Source organism: Scophthalmus maximus, chromosome 1 (genome assembly GCF_022379125.1).
Source record: "Scophthalmus maximus strain ysfricsl-2021 chromosome 1, ASM2237912v1, whole genome shotgun sequence".
NCBI classification, from domain to species: Eukaryota; Metazoa; Chordata; class Actinopteri; order Pleuronectiformes; family Scophthalmidae; genus Scophthalmus; species Scophthalmus maximus.
This window is the reverse complement of record NC_061515.1, coordinates 17,562,392-17,584,913: the sequence shown is the minus strand read 5'-3', so window position 1 is coordinate 17,584,913 and position 22,522 is coordinate 17,562,392. Positions and strand designations below refer to the sequence as shown.

Below are 22,522 nucleotides of genomic sequence, written 5' to 3'. Positions count from 1 at the left end.
TTACTTTTGCTCCGCCGCCGCCGCCACCACCACCCAGGCCGGTAGAGAGTGACAACACCCTGAGGATCAAAAACGAGAAGACGCGCTCGCTGCTGCTTTTCACCAATGTGACAGAGAAACACTTTGGCAACTACACCTGCTTTGCCTCAAACCGTCTGGGCGCTTCCAACGCCAGCATGCTGCTGTTTCGTAAGTTATCACACAGAACTGCGTGCGAGCGCGCGCACACAATGTTTCTTTCACAAATACGCGAGTACGCTCAAATGTGTCTCACGTGGGTTATCAATCAACGTACAGGAGTTTGAACCCGACACGACGAGCCACCACAGAACCCTGCGTATGCGATGACACACCGTTTTTCCATCTTGGTCCCGTCTCATTTTTAAGCTCTGCACACAGCACAGCATTTCCTCAGCCCTCACCTCCCTCCTTCTTCCCCATTTTCGTTTTTCTCCGCCCCATTAAAGCTTAGCTTGCCTATATTACCGCCTCTCTCACTCTTGCTCTCGCTCTCTCATTCATTAATGCTTTCACTCCTCATCGCTCGTTCATATACATTCCTGCACACACACACACACACACACACACACAGACTGTCTATCTGCTCTTGTCCCGAGAAGTTGTCATTTCTCTCCAAGCCCAAATTCACATTAACCGTCCCCAATGAGCGATTTCCCACCCTTCCATTTCAAAAAGCTGAGTCCTTCATCTATCCCCTTTTCTTCTTTCATTCCTTTACCCATTATCTCAGCCGGTCTCTCCTCAATGACTCACTCTGCCGTCAGACCCATACATCTTCCCTGCTCTCTTTTTCCACCGGCGCTGCCACTTCTGTCAGGCTATCTCTCCATCATCTGTCCTTCTGCCTCCCCTTTCCTTCCTAATCTACTCCTGCCATCGCCAGAACACAAAAAAACCCCGTTCTGTTCTGGACATTGGGAAAGAAAAAAAAACAGACCATAATCGGATCGTTTTTGTGGCATTTTTATTTAAATGCTGTCCCCCGACTCACAGTTTCCCTTCATCTGTACCTCTTTGTGTTTCTTTCTGGAGAATCTTACTTAGGTTATCGCTGCAGCATTTAATGGCTTTGTAATTTAAGATTAGGTCTTTACAACACATGTCACTGCCTACCATATTTTAGCCATTGTAAGTATGCAGTGGTCTTAAAAGGGGTCAAAATACACATTTTGGAATTTTTTTTATTCTAATAGAAAAATGCTTTTATTGAACACCAACCACAACTGAGATTTATTCCTTTTAAAAGGGAGTTTTCTCTCCTCCACAGTCGCCTAGTGCTTGCTCATTGTGGGAACTGTTTGTGGGTTTTTCTCTGTAATATTGTGAGGTCTCGACCCCACTGTGTAAAGTACCTTGAGACGATGTATGTAGTGATTTGGCGCGATACAAATAAAATTGAATTTCATTGAATTCACATGGTGGAATGAATCTAAAGCTGCAGGATTTGGGGAAATATGGTTGTATTTTGAGAAACATACCATTATTGGCCACAGGCCGACTCCTGCTTACCTGCTCATAGTAATTACAGCAAATTATCATAATTAATTGGATTCATTAATTATAGTGTATTTAAATTTTTAAACAAGCACAAACAGAGAACCCCTTTGCATTGGCAGAGTCGGTAGCATCCTATTTGCTCTTTACCTAACACATTTCTCTCCCTCTTCTCTTGTTTATTCTCTCCGTGTTCATCCAGGACCGGGGGCCATACAAGGGCGAGGGACGGCTTTACACACAGGAACGAGCGTCTGCGTTTGGGTTTCTCTCTTTGCTGTTCTTCTGCTGAAGGTGTAGAGATGGAGCTCCGACTGGAATTGTCCCGAAAAGCCCCCGAAAAGCACCCCCACCCCGACCAAACCTCCCCCGCCCCTCTCCCTCCCTCCCTCCCCCTCAACGGAAGGAAGAAGGAAATTAAATTCTTTAATTACGAACCCATCACTGTGAACAAAAAAGGATATGCATTATTCCAGGAGCCATTGAGTCATCGCATCAAACACACAACCGCCTCACCCGACCAAAACCCCAGCGCCCCGCAATTCCATTTTGAGGTCAACTCATTGTCATTATCTCTCCCTCTCTTTCCCTCTCTCTCTCTCTAAAACACACACAAACAAGCCTCTCTCTGTTTCTTTGTCTCCCAGAATGCCTTGCAGATTTGTCTGACTCGGTACTTCCCTTCTCGCCTCGCTTTGCCCTCATTATTACCACTGGGCCGATGTTGGTGGAGTGTTTATTAATGATTATTGTGTCGGTGATCAATGAGAAAGTAGATAATCTAAGAACTGGATGATCATTTATATAATAAACTACACAGACTAATGACTGACCTACAATGTTTGCCTTATGGAAATTATACATAAAATCACAATATTATGGTAGATATTTATGGGAATGAAGAAGTGGTGCTGGCGAGTCAAGTGAAAAAAAGTCCCATTGGTGGCCATGTGAAGTGTCACCCTTTGATCACACGCACACACACACACACACACACTCATGAATGGCATTGGATTTTAACTGTGTAGCAGTGAAGCTGCTATGAATGATGTCAAAATGTACTTAAAAAAAGGGTTGGTTGTGACAGCGTCAGTCTTAAATACCCCTTTATGTAATTTGGGGGATTTATACCAAGGTTTCGCATGTCGACCCCCATGCCACCCGAACCCTTTCAGCCGCCCCTGTCCCTCTGTTCAACGTGCTCTGTCTAGTCGCCCCCTCGCATCGCTATAGTGTTCCCCGCTCTGTGTCAACCTCCCTCCCTCCCTCCCCAGTGTAAATATATGCAGTACAGAGGCCACGCCGGTGACCTCAAGTTGCCTGGTGACGAACGACATCTCCCATCAGCCTCGACTACGCTCCAGTCTTCTGAAGCAGCAAGAGACTGTCCGGTGGCAACAAATATCTTCTGTTTCAGAGCTGCAGCTCCACCCTCTGTGTCGCTTGTTGATAGCATGTACCGGTTAGAGATGTTCCTGTTGTGAGTCCATACTCCCTACACTCCCCCCCCTGCCCCCCACCTCCCCCTGCACTGTGTCTGTTTTACTCTGCAAGGTTACCTGCTTTTACTTTGTTGGTGTTAATAATACTACCGATGATGATGTTAAAAAAAAAGTATTTGAATAACTATGAATAGTGATTCCATGTGAGAAAAAAAAATGAACAAATTCTGATGGTGATGAGCCGTGCGTGGGGGAAAATAATTTTTGTACTTTACTCTGAGAAGTCACACACATTCACAAAAAAACAAAACAAAAAAAAGATGTAAAGTTTTCAAAGTGATGTGCTCTATTTTGCCATGACAAGCTTTTTAAAAGTCACATTTGAACCAGTCTGAGGGATTATTTCATCCAAGTCCAGAAGCGGTGAATGATGATGTAATTTATAATTTGTAACAGTGTACATGTTGGACCTTACTTTTTTTTTCTTTTCATGCTGATAACTGCATCTCACTCACACAAACACATTCGCAGCATATCTGTCAACTTGGCATAGTGTGTCTATCTCCGACCAGCTAGATTAATGATTTGGATCCACGTCAGTCCCCGATCGTGGCTGTAAGTCAGTTCTTGTTCTCCAGACCACAGGGAGATAAAGATGTAATTAGCCATTACCTGTGGCTGTGTAAGTGAAGGAGCCCAGGCTCCACCTGCCCCTTCTGCCAGCCCACGATGGCCCCCATAAATCAAGCTCAATCCTGCCACTGACAGGAATCCTCTTCAAGGACAACCTCGCCTTGGTGCACTAGTACTCCCTCCAATGTGTACCTGTGACATGCAGGCATGGGCTCTACAAAACCCCCCTGGCACAATTATCCAGCCACTTCCCCCGGTGCAGCACAAACAGTGGGAGGTAAGCCCGTATTTCAATGCGGTGGCACTCGTTTCTCCGCCGAAACAATGTTCCACTCACATGCAGCGACAATATGCAAATTTGCCATAACTGTCTGCACGGAGAGATGAGTTTACCTGAACCCTGACTGTTGTGACCTTACGGTGGAAGTGCTCGGTATCGAATCAGTTGTCTGAATGTGTCTGTTTGATTTTGTTTGAAACGAGCAATAACCCCCTAACTCTACTGTGCAAGAGGTGTCGGATATGGTTAAAGCTGGTGTGTAATATCTGAAATATTGCCATTAACAAGGTATTTAAAATAAGTCTGTTGTACTTTTAACTGTGTACAGTAATGATTGTGAAGCTCTGTTTAAATGGTCCATAACTTAAAAACACTACATGTTGTACTGAAAAAGTCTTGCCCTCTGCGATGTAGCCGGGTCGTCCGTGTAACTGACCACGCACTGTTTGTGCATGGCTCTTATTGCTCCAGGAAATGATGATGGATTCCATTTTCAAGCACAAGAGCAGGTCGTTTGGTCAGTGCTGTCTCAACCATCCTTTCATCCACTCGCTCTCTGAATCACTGTCTTTCACGCTCTCTTTTTCTTTTCTGTTTCTCACGTCCATGTAAAGCATCCCACTGGGTCTGTCAGTGGCATTTAACATCTGTATGTACATAATATGTCATTGACGAAGAAAAAGAACAACAACAACAACAACAAAACTGAAGAAAAAATTCCCCCCAAAAAACGGACAAAAAAATTACAAACTGTCAAGTTCCTCAATGTGGGTTTGAAAAAAAAAAGGCACGTCGGTGTTCGTGTATGGGTGGATTTTGAAAAAAAGAAAAAGAAAGACAATAAGCAAACTTTGTACGTTGTGTTCAGGTTTATGGGTACAGGGTCCAGGGCGAAAGGCGGTTGGGGAGGGCAACACGTGGCGATAAACAGAATGTGGGTGTTTGCACAAGCAAGCGGCAAAAGATCACATCTCCATGATGAGAAATGTCACGATGCCATACAGGAGGGAGAGAGGAGGGTTGGAGAGGGTGTGTGGCAGCTGACCCCCCCTCGCACAATTTGAGGGTCGACGAGGATGCTGTTGAGATAGCACCCGCTCGGCCGGGGCCTGTGGGAGGATACCCTGACAGTGCGAATCCAAAAGCCAAGAGCCAGGGGGAGATGGGATGACACTAACCAGACAGTGAACTCTTCATTTAGGAGAAAGAAGACAGACAGACGCTCATATTGCATTTCCAAACTCGAGCGCCGTGGTCTTTCCCCAGGGGGGGAACGAGTAACACACACTATTTATGGTTGCACTATGTAATACGAACAGCATTAACATAGCCTTGATCACAAGCACAGTCTGGCCTACTTCAAGTGTATAAATAACTCCCCGACTGGGGTTCAACAAGTTTACAGTGTTATGAACAAGACGTTTTGCTAATTACGCTTTCGGCACGCCCCGATGAGGGGGATCGGCTCCTGCAGCTGAAGGCTGCCGTGATCTGTTTACAGAATCTTTGTTAGTAAGCTGCCACGAAACTGCTGTTTGGAGCTTCGTGAACATAGTTTGCAGTACATTGCGTTGTATTACATCCTGTAAAACAAAAAAAATAATTAGCTTTTCTGACAGCAAGATTCACTCACAGGGTTTAAATGTGACAGCTACAAAAAAGACGTGGATTTATATAGTTGTAAATATATGGTACTTTTTTCTTTTTTTACAGTTTTGTTCACATCAATTCAGCGCTACGTAATGGGACTTCAGGAACAGACATGTTACACCTTTAAGTCGCGTATTATCAGTTTCGGATCACTGTGGCTTTTGCTCAGGAAGAGTCGGGTAATTACGCTCTTTGGGATGCAAGGACGGATCATTCCTGCGGTGTCGCATAGAAATAGTTACGGTGCTTTAAAGGCCAGACTGTAGGATGGCAAAAGAGTTGTAACCCACGGGGAAGGTTTGAATGTACCTCTTTGTTCCATATGCTCTCCAACAACACCCTTCCTGCGCGTAGAACCGTTCCCAGACATATCTTCAAAACAGAGTGCAATGGTTAATCGATACATTCAACGGAATGGCTTTGGAATAGAGCAATTTCTCTCCCCCCCAATCGGCCTCACCAGGTCCCGAGAAGCCGAGCTGATCAAGTGTCTGTAGACCGGCCTCAGAACTGAGAGCATAATTCATCATGCCTGATACAAGACACCCCTAATTGCGCATCGATTTTAAAGCCCTTCTCCCAAACTATTTGGTGAAGCTGTAATGTCAGCTCGGTAAACTATGTGTACGGAGCCGCGGTTCAGATCCAGGCAATGAAGAATTAATCTTTTTTTTTTTTCTTTTCAAGTCAATCCGGGGCTGTTACTCGCAGTTTGTTTTGCTACACAGCGTAGCGTTAACTGATTTTTTTCCCTGGGCTCCTACGCTGTGCGTGCACGCCAGCGGTCGCGGTAATGTTGCACACTATATTTCAGCGGTAACGACGAGAGATGTGACCGGAGCAGCTATTGATACTGTGTATCTAGGTGCCTGTGTCCGGACGTGAATTGCACAAAGATAAGATGTGAGCATGCAACACACAGTGGGAAATTTATAGGAGGTAATAATTTAATAATATGAGAAATTGCCAACGCCAGCAGCCAGTGTCAGTACACCAAAAGGATATGCTACGCAGAATTACTATTATATATGAATGATTATCGCAGCTCGAAATCCCCCACTTGTGTCCTTTTACAGCAGAGCACGCCTAATTCCCATATATTATCCTAATCATCCGTTGTTTACCAACTATCTACAGGCTCGATCGGCTCTCATGGGCAAAGTCAATGTTGCGAGTCTATTAAGGCCTCGCGCTTTTTCCATTACGCCGGCTAATGAGCGCATTGGTATACGGCAAATGCGAGAGCGGCTTGCGACAGCGGAGTCTCCGTAACGGTGAGCACACGCACAGCTCGGAGAGAGTCACCTGATAGTTGGAAGACGTAGGTCTAGATCAGATACACAGATGGATAGATGGATAGATAGATCAATCAATAGATAGATAGATAGATAGATAGAGAGTACATTTGAGTGTCGTGTTTTGTGTTTGTAATTAGCTGAAAATGGTTAAATAGATTCCTAATGCATATTCAGTTCAGATGTTCTGTATGTAAATAAAACCTCCGCCTGCAGCAGAGACGTTGGGCCACAGACCCGCCATCTTTGCCTTCCTCCTCCTCCTCCTCCTCCTCCTCACGGCATCCACAGATGGCGTCTTGTCAATCACTCACCTCTCTATGAACAGAAGCGTCTGGCTAATTAACAGCGTGCTGTACTCCAGTTGAGCGGCAGCAAGCGTTTGCGCGGACCAATGCGAAAAACAATGGAGTGCATCTCGCCCACCACGTCTCCCCTAGTCATTAAGTCGCCCACCTCACGGCTCCGACACAGAACGAGTCCCATTACTTGGCCTCTCTGAATCACCGGCCCACGCCGGGGCATTTTTCCCCTGTCAGTCAGCCGAGGGGTAAACATCGGTTGTGGCGCGGAGGACTGACGGGGGGGGGGGCTTGGATGTCTTTGTGCGACAGTGCAAACTGGTGTTTTCATGCTGATCTATACTGCGGTTATGAGATGGTGGGGAGGCCTCTGCCGCGGTGAAGTAGCCGACGCAAGCTCCGTAGGAGACGGGGATATAGTACAGGATGCGTGATAGGGGCCGGTCATGTGCTGTGGGGCCTCAAGAGAGCAATAACAGTGAACAGACTGCAGGAACCGCCCCCCCCTTCCTCCCACACAGTGACGGAAAACGTCTCATTTGGAAACTAATAACGAATTTTGCCAGAAGAGAACCCCACCATGCATAATTCAGGAAATGAGTTGGCTTGGGTTAGAGTTGGATGTGAAACCCATCTCTCTCTCTCTCTCTCTCTCTCTCTCTCTCTCTCTCTCTCTCACTCTCTCACTCTCTCTCTCTCTCTCTCTCTCTCTCTCTCTCTCTCACACACACACACACACACACACGAAAACACACAAACACACACATACAAATATTTAGTTTCCTTCATTCTTCCTGTCCTTCATTTCTTTTTATGTGATGATAACCTGAAAAAGATTCTGCCCTTTGACCCCTTCTTGCCCTACGGTTCACCCACTCTGCCATTACCGATATAAACGGTGTTAAATGTGTGCGTACGCGCGTGTGTGCGTGTGTGTGTGTGTGTGCAAGTTTGTATTGAGCTCCACAATGATCATAGGCGTAATTCAAGGGGCTCTTCTCCTGTGAGCATCCAACAGCACGTGTGCGTCTGTATTCTGGCCTGTTTGGTTCCTTCACACGCCGACTGACCTGAATCACAAGCCTCTGTTACACTCGTCCAGATCCGATCGATGTAAACACACGAGAAAAACAAGGAAAGGAACGAAACATTTGTCTTCCACAGTGACAGATGTTCAGCGTTGTGGAGCGATGATTGTACTTCTTTTCTGGATTTGATTTGTTTTTTGCTGAACTTGTCTTCTTTGACTTTTATTTGTGTCTTTTATCTTCTTTTTTTTCAAAATCCATCAAGTGGAGTTTAAAAATGAAATCAAATGGAGGGAGACAAAAAAAAATAAAAAACGGTTTTGTTTTTAACAGAACTCACTGTGTGTGGTTTGTTGCTGGAATCGGGGTTCACTCGGCCCCTGTGGTTAGACAGAAGCTGAGGGCAGGCGAGGTACTTCAGCTTTCTGCTTCCTGCTAAGCCAAAAGTCTCTGCTTTTTGTTGCGTGTGCAAGTTTTTTTTGTTTTATTAAAATGTCTCAATGTTTCGCTTTGATTAGACGCTGTCAGAAATGACTCATTGCTCATATCCAGTTACTTGCCAACACATGACATAAATGCCACTAGTAGGTGGGTAACTTAATAGTCGCAACTATTAATAGGAAAATGAATCATTCTTAACCAGTTTATGAGGTTGCGCTTTGAATAAAACAGTTTTTTAATATTCATTTCTAGCAGAGTTTTAATGAAAAAATTGGAGGCCTTGTACACAGGAGGACACTCTATTTTTCCCCATCTTCAAATTCACACAGACATATTTAATCATGAATTACCAATCAAACTGATAATAGTGTTTTGGGGGCTTATCTGTTATAATGATGTATTATATATAAATAAATATATATATATTAAAATGTGTCAAAAGAGAGTGCCTTTATTTAACTATCAAGTTGTATTCTATTCCAATGTGTGGAATTACATAAATAACGATATAATAAAATTTCTGTATCATATTTTCTTAACAAAATTTTGCTCAATTGAACCTCAAAGAAGAAAAGCAAACGTGAAGGAAGAGTGCTTCATACACTCTGTATTGACGCATTTGGTGTCCTTGGGATACAACACTTGACATTGCATCAGGCTTTAACAGCTATGCTCTCTTTTATGGAATAGTTCCCTGTAGCAATTAAAAAAAATTTGCTGCTCTCAAAATTCTTTCTCTTGCAAAATGTCATGGCTGCAGCTGCATGGCTTTACAGAGAATGAGTTCGCTGCAGTTTTTCACTTTGGTGCGACGAGATTCAGGCGGACTTGTTTTTTTTCTTTTTTCTCAAGCCGAACTCGCATCCTTAAACTTGTGCTTCTTCCTTTGATGGTGATGATTACACCTAGCATCACAAGCCCCCCCCCCCCCCCCCCCCCCCCCCCCCAGAGGAATCAAATCTGAATTCATTACACTGTAGCTCGTTAGGGTCACTCAGGAAAATCATATTTATAGCTACAGCCCAGGAAAAATGCAAAAGCCCAAAAAATCAAAACAAGAGTTTTTGGAATATATCAACACATGTGCTGCAAAGCCTCTAAATGAGAAGAAAGCATGTGTTAATTTTTTTGTAAACAAACTACATAGAAGCTTATTTAACTTGCATCAAGGTTTCTTCCTGTTTATTTTTCCTCAGAGAACTTTCCCTCACTGACCGAAAGCTTTTTTTACGATAAACAAAAAAAAAAAAGATTGATATCACATTCATTCCTTTGGTAACACGTAATTACTTCAAATTGAACCTCAGAAATCTGATTCTTTTCACGATTCTGCTGTGGAGGGGAAAAGACAAACCCGGTAGTGATCCTGTGGCGCGATGGCAGCAGTTGCTGCCTCTTGCGCTGTGGTTTCAGTCGTGTTTGCCAAGACACTGAGGCTCCTGTTGTAGCATGACCTATTAATGAACCATAACCTCTAACCACAAAGCTGAAAAAAAAAAAAAGCTGACGCCATCAGATTTTTAAGGCTTAGCGAGAATTGAAACAAGCAAGAGTGCCGGAGTGGGGAACGATGGCGGCGGCGTGGCAAAACTGCCTCACCTGTGTTCGCTTCTTTTTTTGGCATCAGGTCAGTTGTGTTTGAAAATGTTCTTTGTATAAACTGTCGGCCACGGTTCAATTGTTAGCACTCCACGATATCTCTTATGAGCGATTCTTTCATTTCAAGAATCAGGTATTCAATTAAAATGTTTGCCATTACATTTTGGACTGAAATGCTATCTATTTTTAAAAAAATACGTGAAATCACATTGGGACTCCTCAGAATGTACTGCCTATGACAATAATCAATGTTTCTGCAATGAGTCACAACAGCGAGTGATTACCATTACTGCCAAAGATGAAAAATCAGCAGAAAGACGGAATTTAGTCTCGCCTCTGCTCTCGCTTTAATAGATAAAACATTTTTTAAAAGCTAGAGCGACGCAACCTGTTTTGAGCCATCATTTCTCTGCTCTCCAGCTGTGAGCGACCACGGACTGTTGTACTCATCTTATCTGCAGCATTTCACCATCGCACTTGATAATCCCTTCATCACACTTAGCCAGACAACAACAAGTCGCCGCAATCAAACATCCATTTCTGCTGAAGTCTTTTATACACTCGAGTGTGTCTGCATTACGGTCTCTGGTTGAGACATTTTTTTTTTTTTTAAATGGCATTTGGTATTCATCTGTTGATGAAGTGTTTGGTGAACTGTGACTCCCGATTGTGTCGATGCGGTTGTTATGTTTCTGTTTGACCGTCTTTGTCCGCGTAAAAACTCACACACTCCCATCCATCTCCCAGGCAGACCAAAGACACACTCGTGTGTTGTTGACCCTTCGGTCTGCTCTGCACTTTTTAAAAAAAGTTCCTTGTATGACATGTTGGATTCATGGCTCTGTCTTTAGCCCTGACAGCGGCCCAAGACGGACGGGGGGTTAGACAGTATCCTTCCACTCTCAGTGTGATGCGGGGTGAGGCGGCACCCCTCCAGTATGGGGTTCAGTGGATCCAAATGTGTCAGGCCGGCTGCCCCTTGGTAGTTCCTCTGTCCCCCTTGCTCTTGACTCAAACGTGACAAAATGAAGCCAGGAGAGCAGCTCATCCAAAACTCGTCCAGGCCGCTCGTGGCGAAGACGAATTAAAACCTGCTCCCTGGTGATCACCGAGGCGGCAGCCCGAGGATTGGAGTGTGCGCTTTGGTGACGTTTCCACGCTGGTAACTGTGTCTCAGTTGTGCGTGGAGTACTCAGTGTGAGGCAGCTTCTTGTACGAGTCGTGGACCATGCACCGCCATAAAAGCAGCGGCCACGCAGGCACAATCTATAAAAATTCAAGTCATGTGTAGTGCCCTCGGAGTTCATCTTTTTGCCTGAGCAGTTTCATGACAAATTTAGAAATAATCACCCCGGCACCGTGCGCGGTGCCTTGTATCGATCTCGCCCGGGGAATTGAAACTCGCCAGAAAACAAGGCAGAGAGGGAATGCTAAATTATTGTGTAGGAATCCGCCATGCGGAAGAAAGGCTTCCTTTTGATTTTCTTTGGCTGCGACGTTGTCTTCACCAAAGAACAACTAATGTTTCTTAACTTTTTTTTATACTTATAGTCAAATCAGTAGAAATAAAAGCAGGATGATTATAGCAATTTAGTGGAGTAGAGATTTACGTATTTACTTATAGCTATTTCCCCCGGGGGGGGGGGGGGGGGGGGGGGGGGCACATGCCAACAACAAGGGTTTTTCCTGACCGTCTAATGAGTGAGATTTCTGGGTTTAGTCTTATTGACGTATCCATAAGTTGTTGTTTTTTTTATATGGGGAAGGGTATGCAGCCTTTCATTCAGCACTCCACTTTTCTCAGCAGAGTTATCATTAAATTGTGCAGGTTATTGTGTTTGTCACGTATTTTAAAATTTCACTTCACGTTTTAGAATGTGCCACCGATTCAGTCATATTTTCCTGCATGTTTCATACACCAATTTGTGCATTTATAGTCATTTTTACAATTTGACTCTCCTTTGTCGTTGTATTTTTCTTTGTTTTGATGGCTACATTATGACTCATACATCACTCTCCTATTTCCATATTTCTGCCCTAGTTCCCCGTGCTGTATTTGAAGATTCGCTGCTGCGATGACCTGATTTTACTGTCTATGTAAATCTCATCTGACTCCTCTTTTTTTAAATTTTTCTCCCCTATCACCCTTCCTCCACCACTAGCGCTGCCTCTCGCTCCCAAAATTTACCTCAAGATTCCCCGAGAGCCCCAGACGGGGCAGTGGGCACTCCTCTGTCTCACCGGGGGATTCCACCCCAGCGGGCTTACCCTGGCCTGGACCCACCGGAGCAAAGCAGCAGCCGACATCAGTCATCCGTCAGTCACCAAGTGCACCCTTCCTGCCGTCGGCCCTCACGGCAACCTGTCTGACCGCGTGGCAGACGGAGCCCTGCTGTCCTCGGATTGGTTGGCGAGCCCCGCGCTGCTGCGCCAGCCCAAGTGCTTCCAGTTGATGGCCAACCGCAGCCAAGGAGTTTACCTCCTCGGTGTGATTTTCCTCCCACTGAAACAGTCTCTGGACGAAGGGATCACCTTCACCTGCACAGTGCGGGACCACCCCGCCATGACCACTGATCTGACTGCCTCCTTCACTTGGGGTAAATAAAAGCAGAATCATGAATTAAAAATTATTTTAATTATCCAATTTGGAATTTATTTATTTTTCTATTTGTGCTATTCTTAACAAAAAAAATCTGTTATGCCCATCACTCTCTATTATTTCAACCTCCTGTTTTTTCTCGTCGTTCTGGTATGTGACCAATGGCTGTAAATATTGCGATAGCCACTGTTTGTTATGGAGAGGAAGCTTGTCGGAGATGTGAGTCACTGCTGTAGCAAATCTACAGCACGTCATTGCAATTCTGAACAAAAAAACCAACAAAACAATACGAAAAATACTGTATTCGTCTAACATTGACCCAGAATCTGAAAATAGCCTGATTGAACTTCCGAATGCGTTATTAGATTTCCACAAAGCCTACTATATCCCTGTAGTTTCCAGCGTGATGAAATATTTCCTTAAAGGTTACTTTGCAAAAAGACAATTCATGCAGAGCTGTTGTGCAGCATCATTATCATTCATCTGGAGTTGTGTTTCCAGCCACCGCAATATCTATCCAACATTTGCCCTTTTGCACTTTTTCCTCTGGGTTGGAGTTAAACATCAGGCTGTTTCGGGGCTAAAGGCCTAACTATATTCACTTTCTACAGCCGGTGTTGGACAGGTCGTATAAAGTTGGCGTAACAGGTAATTTGCTAAAAAGCTCTGCAGATCATTTTGTGTGGGTTTATCGCTACAGGCAACTCACTTTGACAACACACTTCGCCATTTGATCCATTTTAATACAAAAACATTGATGATTAACTTATGCATTAATCTACTGACATGCATCTTGGAAATTCTACTTAAAAAAAAAACAACCTTCTGACAATTCAACCAGGATATTTTCATGTCCATACAAACCTCAGAAGTGCTTGAATCCTCAATCGCCTACTATTATGGATTTGCAGAAATTGAACTGTAATTTTTTTTTCACTCCTGGAATCGTGGAACTCAACCACAACCTTCTCCTCCCTGTGGGACGTAAAATAAACAACTCTGTCTGCACTGACACACTCAGACACGACAGGTCCCTCACACACCACGAACTGCACGCTCGGCGTTCGCCCTACTTGCCTGTTAATGTGGGTCAGACATTGATCATCCCAAGGCAACGGAGCACCCACGATACTGCATACTTGAACAAATTAATGATTTTCCCGATCAATGTTTAAACACCTCTCCTCCCAGGGAGGAGGAGGAATGTCCATCAACCAAAAGCCAGTTCAACCTTTCCTGATTAAAATCTGTCACGCTCAATAACATGATAAGTCAGTGCTAATCAGTGGTTGTTTTAGTTTTTTTTCCCCGCTCTCTATTTTCCAGAAGCCTCCCCGAATGAGCTGATGGCGAAGTTGAATATTCTAAAGATGTGTCTCCTCTCTGCAATGGCTGTGGTGCTTTTACTGGAAAGTTAGTGATTAATACTCTCAGCAAGAATAACAAAGTCACAATGAAAACTGTGATCTTTCTCTCCACAACAGTCAAACATTTTCGTGTGAAGGGAAAATGATGTGTGAAATGTAAGTACAATATTCTCCTCTGCCCTTGGCAAACACACACACACACACACACACACACACACACACACACACACACACACACACGTTCACACGGGCTGTTTTGTCTCACCTTATCCATGTAACCTATCACACATTGGTTCGGAAAAAGTCAACACTGACGCAACAACCAATTATTGTCTTCCAGGAACCACAAAATGAAAATAGGACAGGACAAAAAAAAAAAAAAAAGGCAAGCCGGATGTTCTGTCCCCTCGTCTCAGCAGACCAACCTTCAACAAACAGCATCACACAAATTAAAGTCCAGAGTCATCATGGTGGGGGGGAAAGAATAAATTCGGAATTATCAGTTGATTCTGCACTATGACAATGAGTGTTGTGTATGTATTGTGTACAATGTGTTTGTGTGTCTCTCTCACATTTGACATTTGAAAGTTTCATTCCACATGCGGTGTACCCTGCTCTGCTCTCACACACCGTGAATCCTCTAAACACTGATGCGTCGCCGATTCCTTTCTTCCCATTGAAGCTCTTTATCTCCGGTACCCTTTACCGCCGTGACGTGCTGACAAGCGTGTTTTGGGATTTGCCCATTGTGTCAGCGGCCCGCGCGTTTTCATTTTTCGGGGGGGGGGGCTGTGTAAAAAATGAACACTTCATGCATGATCCACCTGTCAAACGGATACGGTGATCAGCTCAACCTCCTCGCAAGGCCCTAATCCTCACGGAACTGGATTAGGGTGGATGCCAGCGCCTTGCTTTACGTGATAGCATTGTTTACGTTTGCAGTGTGTGGTGCGCGATCTTGATTCACGCGTCGGAGGAAGTTCCTCTTAAATTTAGCCCTGCCTACAAACAACAACACTGCCAAGAGCAACAAACACCGCCGTTGGGGATGACCATTGCATTCCACATTGTGCATGTCAAGAACAACATTTGTTCTGTGCTCAATAAATTTGCTTTTTGCTCATGACTTGATCCTTTTTCATTTTTATTAAATGCCATTATACCGCAACGGTGTGTCACACGCGACGTTCACATTCATCTCTTGCAGAACCAAGTGAGTCCTTATCTCCCCCTCGTTAAAGCAAACACACATACTGTACAAAATCACCTCATACCTGACTACTTCACATACAAAACCCTCCATTAGTGACGTACATGTAGTACGACGCGACTTGTTTGTGTCTGCCCTTGTGTCCCTTTCGAGTGGGCTCATGCATGTACAGTCACGGACACACAAACTATGCCCTTATCTGATGCTTTACATAAAGAATCCATGTCATACATTATGTTAAAATGTGTGTATGTGATTTGTGTATGAATATAATGTTTCTATATTGTGTCTTATGTCATTACAACCCTTGTCATGCAGCTTTCAGAACAAGTTATATGCATTTGTACATATATTCTAAACCACATTTAAATATGCACGTCTTTTAAAAAAATACAACAAGTGGGCTCTGGTCAAAATGTAATATATATCCTGTAAGCTAGAATATTTATTATCGTGTGAGACAAAATACGAAATATACAAATGCATTATCAAAAGGCAAACTGAATATTAGCTGCATGCTATAGACGTTTCCTGCAAGTGGTGCTTCCTGTCCTGTAACTGCCACCATGCTTGAAATCTTCTTTCAGATGTCGTATTTTACAGTTCTCTACTTTCTACCGGAACACCTGACGCAAAATGACCATATTATTATTTTTTACAAACAGACGGCATATCCTGTTCACGGTTAAAGCAGGTTGGTTTATGCTTTATCTTGCATCGCCTAGAGACGATGTCCGAAGCTGTTGTCGGGATATATTCTTTTTTTGTTGGCTTCTACACCGCAGCACCGCACCACAGAGCCTGACTGTGCTAATGGAGATCTTCTGAAATCTTGCTGTTGTGTAATAAATGTTTTTTTTCCATTTGAATGTGACAGTTCCGTGGCCTGTGTCTGTGGCTTTACACATTACACAGCATTTAAAAAAAAGAAAAGAAACTGCCGTGGCTTGCTCAGACTGACAGAAGTTTTCCTTGCTCGTCTTGTTTCCGGATAGGATGTACATCAGAGAGTCAAACAGAGACACGCTGCGTTGTGTGCTGCAGGCCGGTAGGCAATTTTCTCACATGTAAAAACATAAACATGACATTAATTTCCTGCTTCCTGGGATGTAATAACAAATTAGCGAAGGCAGCTGCTGAAAGCTCCCTTTCAGTCAGATAGCATTGATCTCCTCTTGTTTGTGTTCCTTATCAGTTGCAGTCTTGTTCATTTGCCCCCACAAGCCCCGGAGTACGTGACAGGACAGGCACCTGTGTAGGCGACATCTCACCCCTTCCATCACGCTACTCACATTGCCCCTCACCGCAGAGGAGGAGAAGTAGAAAATGAGGGGGTCGAGACACGCGTTGAAGGTGCTACAGAGCAGGGCTTTGTCCCTCCAGTCGGGACTTTTCCATGTAATATAACCCACAATGTGCGAGACGTTGTAGGGGCCAAAACACAGAGCGAACACCAACAAAGTTCCCAAAGCCATGCCAATGGCCCGGAGGCGGCGGCGCCGGTCGATGTGCTGCAGCTTGGACAGAATCCTGATAAAGTTGATGTAGCAGAAACTGCAAATCAGTAAAGGCACGCAGAAGAGTACCACGCACAGCTCCAGACGTACCGGCAGCAGGACGTTCAGCTGCGCCGCTGTGAAGTTCTCGTAACACACTTCCTCTGTGTTGGCGGCCATGGTAGAGAAACCCGAGGCGTTTTGGCCTCCGGTGTTGTTCACAAGGTTCTCGGGGCTGATGAAGGGCACGATGAACACAATGCTCAGGTTGAGGAAGGAGAAAATCCAGAAGAAGATGCTGGCGAAAACAGCGTACAGAGGTCGCCGCTTCAGGGAGTGCTGGATGGGGAAAGCCACGCCCAGGTAGCGCTCTACGCTGACGGCGGTGAGGAAGAAGGTGCTGTTGTAGATGGTCATATAGAAGACAAAGCCAGACAGTGGGCAGAGGGGGTAGGGCATGTCCCAAACCATGTTGTTCATCACCTCCTGCATCTTAAAGGGCAGGAAGAGGAGGAAGAGAAGGTCAGAGATGGTCAGGTTGAGGAGCAGGATGTCAATGGGCGTGGGTTTCTGCCTCACTTTCCTGCAGAAAGTGTAGAAGGCAAGGATGTTGGCCGGGAAGCCCAGCACGAAGGTGAAGATGTAGACAGACAGACACAGCCCAGTGTGGCACTCCTGCATGGTGGCCCCCGCAGTGTGAGTCAGTCAGGCAGTCAGTCAGGGATCAAGATGCGTCACATTATGCCCTTGACTCTGAGGGGGGAGAGGGGGACTGAATACGCTGCGGCACAGGGAGGGTGCAGATCTGTCAGACGCTCAGAACCGCAGGAGACGAAAGGCGTCTTGTTGGGTCGGCTGCCTGGAACAAACCCAGCGAGACAGCGTGGTCGCCACCGATAAACCAACGATCATCGTTTCCTCAAGGGCTTCGAGCTCTGCTGATAAGAGAGAATGGAAGGAGATTACCACACAGCGCGGCACAGTGTTACGACCCCTCGTCCATTTGACACTTTTGGCTTAAGACTGCACCTCTATACTTTTTATACATTAGATTTTAGCCAACAAGCTGCAAGACCACAGTCAGAGACAGTCACAGTCTAATAATATATACATATTCCTTGCCCTTATTTCCATCCCTGCTTCAGAGTTTATTGTCCAGCTGAATTATCTCTTAATGAGGAGCCGGTGTTTTGGTGTGGCACATGCTTTTGTATATATATAAACTGTAATTTTGTGTTATTGCTGCCGCCGTGTTGTAAATACAGCACAACGATGCTTTTATCACTAGCTCCCAGCCCCTGCTCTCGCTGCATCACTACATACACACATACTGGACATGTTGTGAAAATGATGACCCTCGTAAACATAATGACTTAGCTACACAAAAGGAAATGAGTGTCTCCTAATGTTTTGCTGGCAACGTTTTACAACACTTTTTGGTCACCGAAACCATGTCTACATCCTGTTTTCTGCATCTAATTATACAGGAAACACAAAATGTAGACCTAAGAGAACCGGTAGAATCTTTTTTTTTTTTAAAGCATTTCAAGGAATGATCTTCTGAAAAAAAAGCTAGTTTCTTACCTTCTGTGTGTCGACGGGCATCACATAAAAAGTGAACATGTGCGACCAAAGGTCAACTCTTATAGTCCGGCTACACAGCAGGGGGGAGTTTATTTCACTACACGACGGTGTAACGACACCAAAGAAGTGCCAATTTAAGCAACGCCACTTCCTCCTTGTCCGTGGTTGTGGTTTGTGAGGCTGCGAAATTCCTCTCTTGCTACTTTGAAAAATCGAGTGGACGTGCCCTACCTCGGTCGTCTGCTGTGTGTTTTCTTGGCACACCCACAAGTGGTGATTGCTCATCTGCTGTATTTGATCTATGCTATCAACCGGCCTCCCTCCCTGTCTCTCTGTCCTACCTGCTGCCACAACCCCCCTATTAACATGATAATCTAAACATCCAGTGCAGATAATAGGAATTATTAGGTAGATACCGCCGCAATTCATCGCCCAATGCTGGCCAAACATGGTTTCCGTGGTGACAACTAGCCCCTTTATTTTGTTACTTTGTACATCCCAGGCTCTCTGCGAGCCTGCGTGCGCGCAGGGTGATTAAATCGCATCGAGTTAACCGTGCTCCCTGCTCCGCCAAGGACCCTCCTTATTATGTGAGGGAGGGGAGAAGACACGGGACAAAAGAGGTGACCCGCTGTCAGAGTGGTCCCTCCCTTCACAACGTGCGGTGAGGACAGCGGGGCCAGCTATATTGGCCAAACAGAGGCTTGTTGTTTGGATAGCCATGCAACACACACAATAATTTGATTTATTCAGAGGCTTCCGATCCTGAGACGATTCTGTACCCTGCAGCAGAGAAAAAAACCCCAGGGATGTAAGAGGTCAGGGCCCCCTTTTTGAATATTTACCAGCTAATATCACAACAGCCGGGTCAAGATTGTCTCACACATACAGAAGCCCAGGTAGCCACGCTTCCATTTGTCAGGCAGGGGACACAAGCGTTTGAGGTAATAATGACTCCGAGGTGTACAAAGAGTCCTTTTGATGTGGCTTAATGTATGTAAATCACTCGGAGGCACTTTCGCTTGAGCTCAGTCCTTAAACACTTGATTCCCGTGTGTGAGTTTTGGGGTACTTTGCCACTGCGCAACCTAACGCTTCCTAACATATTTGTCCTGCTTTACTTTAATTGTCACTTCTTGCCCCCGGGCTATTGATCTTATTTAAAAAAGAACAAAAAAAAAAAACAAGGTGCCAAAAGGGGAAAAAAATAATACATTTGGTTTTCAGGCGCCGTGCTCCTGTCTGAAATCATAACATTAGTATGCCGCACATAAATTTCACACATCACATTGTATTGTGCAAAGCTGGAGTACTCCACTGCGAGAGGGTTTTTTTCACAGAACAACATCAGTGAAATTCTGAGATGCAGTTTTAACACAAACTTTAACGTAACGCTCAGTTCTATTTCATCATCGCAGGATGGCCCGCTTTTGTAATTAGTGCGAGACAATTGACAGCTCTTGGCAAGAAATGTAAACATTCCCATTTTGCACGTCTTGCATAGTATATCAGAGGCGGAATATCGTTGTTCCCATCAGTCTATTACAGTTGTCTCCACCGTCATAGCACTGGATATATAATAAAAAGTCCTATCTTTGTACATTGCCTCATCGTAAAATACTGACTCAAGATGAAAATTCAGAGGAAAATTTGAGATCTTTCATTTTCATGTCAAGTTACTCGTCAGCAAAACTATAACCGGAAGCTATAAAAAGGTTTTGACTCATGCACCAGGGGAGCAGGCATCATTCAAGAGAGGGAGTTGCCATTTTTAAGGGAGGTATGCATGCATGCAGTCACAGTTCTTATAATACATCCAATGTTGGGTTGTTTTTTCCCCCTCAACCTTATCCATGTGTTTATTATCATAATCATAAAAAGAAAGCTGCCTTTACCATAAACAAAACTTGGTGATTTTAATCAAAACCACAATGTATTAAAGGAACAGTTAATATTTCCTCACGGTCCGCTAGCTGTTGGTTCTGTTTGTGAGCTGACAAAAATAATCTGGGTTTTTGGGTCAGCCCTGGCTCTGCGAATCAAAAATGAAAAAATGCTGCAGTTTGTAAACGTCAATCTCCAACACCTTGAGGGTAGTCGTGCCAACGAATGACGTTGCGACTCAAGGGGTTATGGACTAGTAGAAAATGCGTCCGTCTCCCAAATTCGGGGCTGCGGGTTAACAAGAGGGAAACAAGCTTTCTAAAAAATAAAAAATATATGATGATTAAGTGCTAATTTGGAACAAAATTATGATCTTTCCCTAAATCCTTATATCTAACCATGCCTAAACGTAACCAAACCATAATCATCACATCCTCATGTCATGAAACTATTCATGTCTCAACAGTAATTTCCTCCACCAAGGACGATAATGTATGTTCGTCAGCAGGATCACCATAAGAAAAAACAACCAACTGAAGAGGTGGGGCTTGACCAAAAGGAAGAAGCCGTTCGATTTTGGAGCAGATTCCGATAAACGGGAGGATCCTGGATTCTTTCTTGTTTTTGCTGTCGTTAACACAGCGAGGTGAGGCCTTCGCCTTGGCAGAGGCATGCGCTTGCTGAGGGCCCTTTCTAGTTTGTGGCGGTTTTGAAAAGCGCAGGCACATGATGCACGGTCAAGATTCGACGGGATGTGAACCAGCAACATATTTCCTTGTTGAATTTGAAGGACTCGTTGAGTAAAAGTGATGCATGTACGGTTTATTTAGCAGAGATATTGTAAAAATGATGCATAGCAGTTGTCGTAGAAGGTGTGCTGCAGCTCGTGGTTATAGACATACCGTAGCTGATACATCCTTTCAGGTGTGTTGGTGTGCGTTTCCATAAGTGCACAAAATAAACAAAGCTGCTGTTGTTGCTCTTGGCAAAAGGGGAAACGGGCGGGGGGTTTCCCAACAGCGTCAGACAGATTGAGCCATGAGAAAACAGGATTGCAGCAGCAGACCCACGGGCCCGAGGTGTCGAACGCACCGTAATCAGACAAAAGCTGTTGCAAAGCGATGATATGAAAACGGAACATGGACAAAAGCTCCGAGGTGCAGTGTGTGTGGTTACTGATGCAGCTGGAATGGAACCATACATTATATAAGTGAAGAGGGGGTGTCTTCATCAGCGATGAAGTTTTTTGTTGCTTTTACCGTTTTCTGTTAAACTAATATGTGGAAATTATGATTTTATTTGACCAAAACAGATATAGTTCATGTTTCGTCCCCCACTTAAGTATCACACAGGTTAAGTAGAGTGTGTGAGCAACAACGTTTTAATGGAGCAGCAAAACATTATTGAATTATAGTGAAGATTTTTTAAAGGAGTTTTTGTAATTGCCCCTTGGAGTCTCTGAATATTCCACCAAGAATTAAAATATGGGGGGGAAACTACAGATCATCTTTTGGTTAATTAACAACAAACCGATAGTAATCATTAATTTGAAAAAATTCGATGTAAGAACTCATGCTAGCCTGACTAATGAGATTGTCCGGGAAGCAAACAGACCTGCTTTGAAGTTCAAGTGACGTGGCTTTCGTGAACAGTGTTGTAGTGCTCGTGCACGTCACTGACAGCCGCTCGAAGAGCAGCGGAGGTGGGAGACGAGGCTGCAGAAGAACGAGTGGTGGAACAAAGTGGACGTGACTGTGTGTGTGTGTGTGTGTGTATCAGCTCCACGGTTTACAGTAAATGCTCTGGGCCGGGCTCTAATGAGAAAGAGGAAGTCACTTGAAAAAAAAAAAGTTCCTGTTGACGAATACCTGCAACATGCAACAGCCATTTGCGTCTTTTCCCCGGAGAATGCATTTTTGCGCCAAAGGAACATTATGAGCTGTACGTAGTAAAAGACGTCCTCAGCTTCTTTTGTAATGTCTATTATACAGTATGTTCTTTACAAAGAATCTTAATCTAAAGCAGTAACATTTCCATCTGGAATAGCACCTCAAAATTAGACTTTCAAGGTTGTTGTTTTTTCCCTTAAAATAGCAGCTTCAAAATAATTTTTGTTTGTACAAATACTTATAGTCGGGAGAATGGTATGTCTGTCATTGTCACAGTCATCCCGAATCGCCTGGAACTGCACTATGTA

The 22,522-nt window shown here is 44.4% G+C and overlaps 2 protein-coding genes and 1 long non-coding RNA gene across 6 annotated transcripts in view; 2 read left to right on the top strand and 1 right to left on the bottom strand.

Moving 5' to 3' along the window:
• iglon5 (IgLON family member 5) overlaps positions 1-3,347 on the top strand; it is a 90,610-nt gene extending 87,263 nt beyond the window's left edge. Inside the window, exons 7-8 of the mRNA XM_035637737.2 lie at positions 38-189; positions 1,718-3,347. Coding sequence (XP_035493630.1) covers positions 38-189; positions 1,718-1,815 — 250 coding nt within the window. The 3' untranslated portion in view covers positions 1,816-3,347. The remainder of the gene's footprint in view (positions 1-37; positions 190-1,717) is intronic.
• Positions 3,348-9,962: 6,615 nt separating this feature from the next.
• Positions 9,963-15,135, top strand: LOC118311424. The gene is made up of 4 exons (XR_004793983.2): positions 9,963-10,213; positions 12,348-12,782; positions 14,111-14,307; positions 14,492-15,135. It is a non-coding gene; the product is annotated as an uncharacterized LOC118311424 (long non-coding RNA).
• A 636-nt stretch (positions 15,136-15,771) lies between these two features.
• On the bottom strand, positions 15,772-22,096 carry LOC118311400 (free fatty acid receptor 2). 4 transcript variants are annotated; one of them, XM_035635263.2, is made up of 2 exons: positions 21,940-22,096; positions 15,772-17,795 (listed from the first exon to the last, which is right to left on the bottom strand). In XM_035635263.2, exon 2 carries the CDS (start codon positions 17,536-17,538, stop codon positions 16,516-16,518), a length of 1,023 nt encoding a protein of 340 aa, XP_035491156.2. In that variant the 5' UTR covers positions 17,539-17,795; positions 21,940-22,096; the 3' UTR covers positions 15,772-16,515. The 4 variants fall into 4 exon arrangements, with proteins under 4 accessions (XP_035491156.2, XP_035491161.2, XP_035491139.2 ...); XM_035635268.2 differs by having other exon boundaries at positions 15,772-17,792; XM_035635246.2 differs by lacking the exon at positions 21,940-22,096 and adding an exon at positions 18,442-19,902.
• Between the last annotated feature and the right edge of the window lie 426 nt (positions 22,097-22,522).

Coding starts and splice junctions, on each gene's coding strand:
- LOC118311400 (XM_035635263.2), bottom strand. CDS start 17,538: ATGCAGGAGTGCCACACTGGGCTGTGTCTGTCTGTCTACATCTTCACC.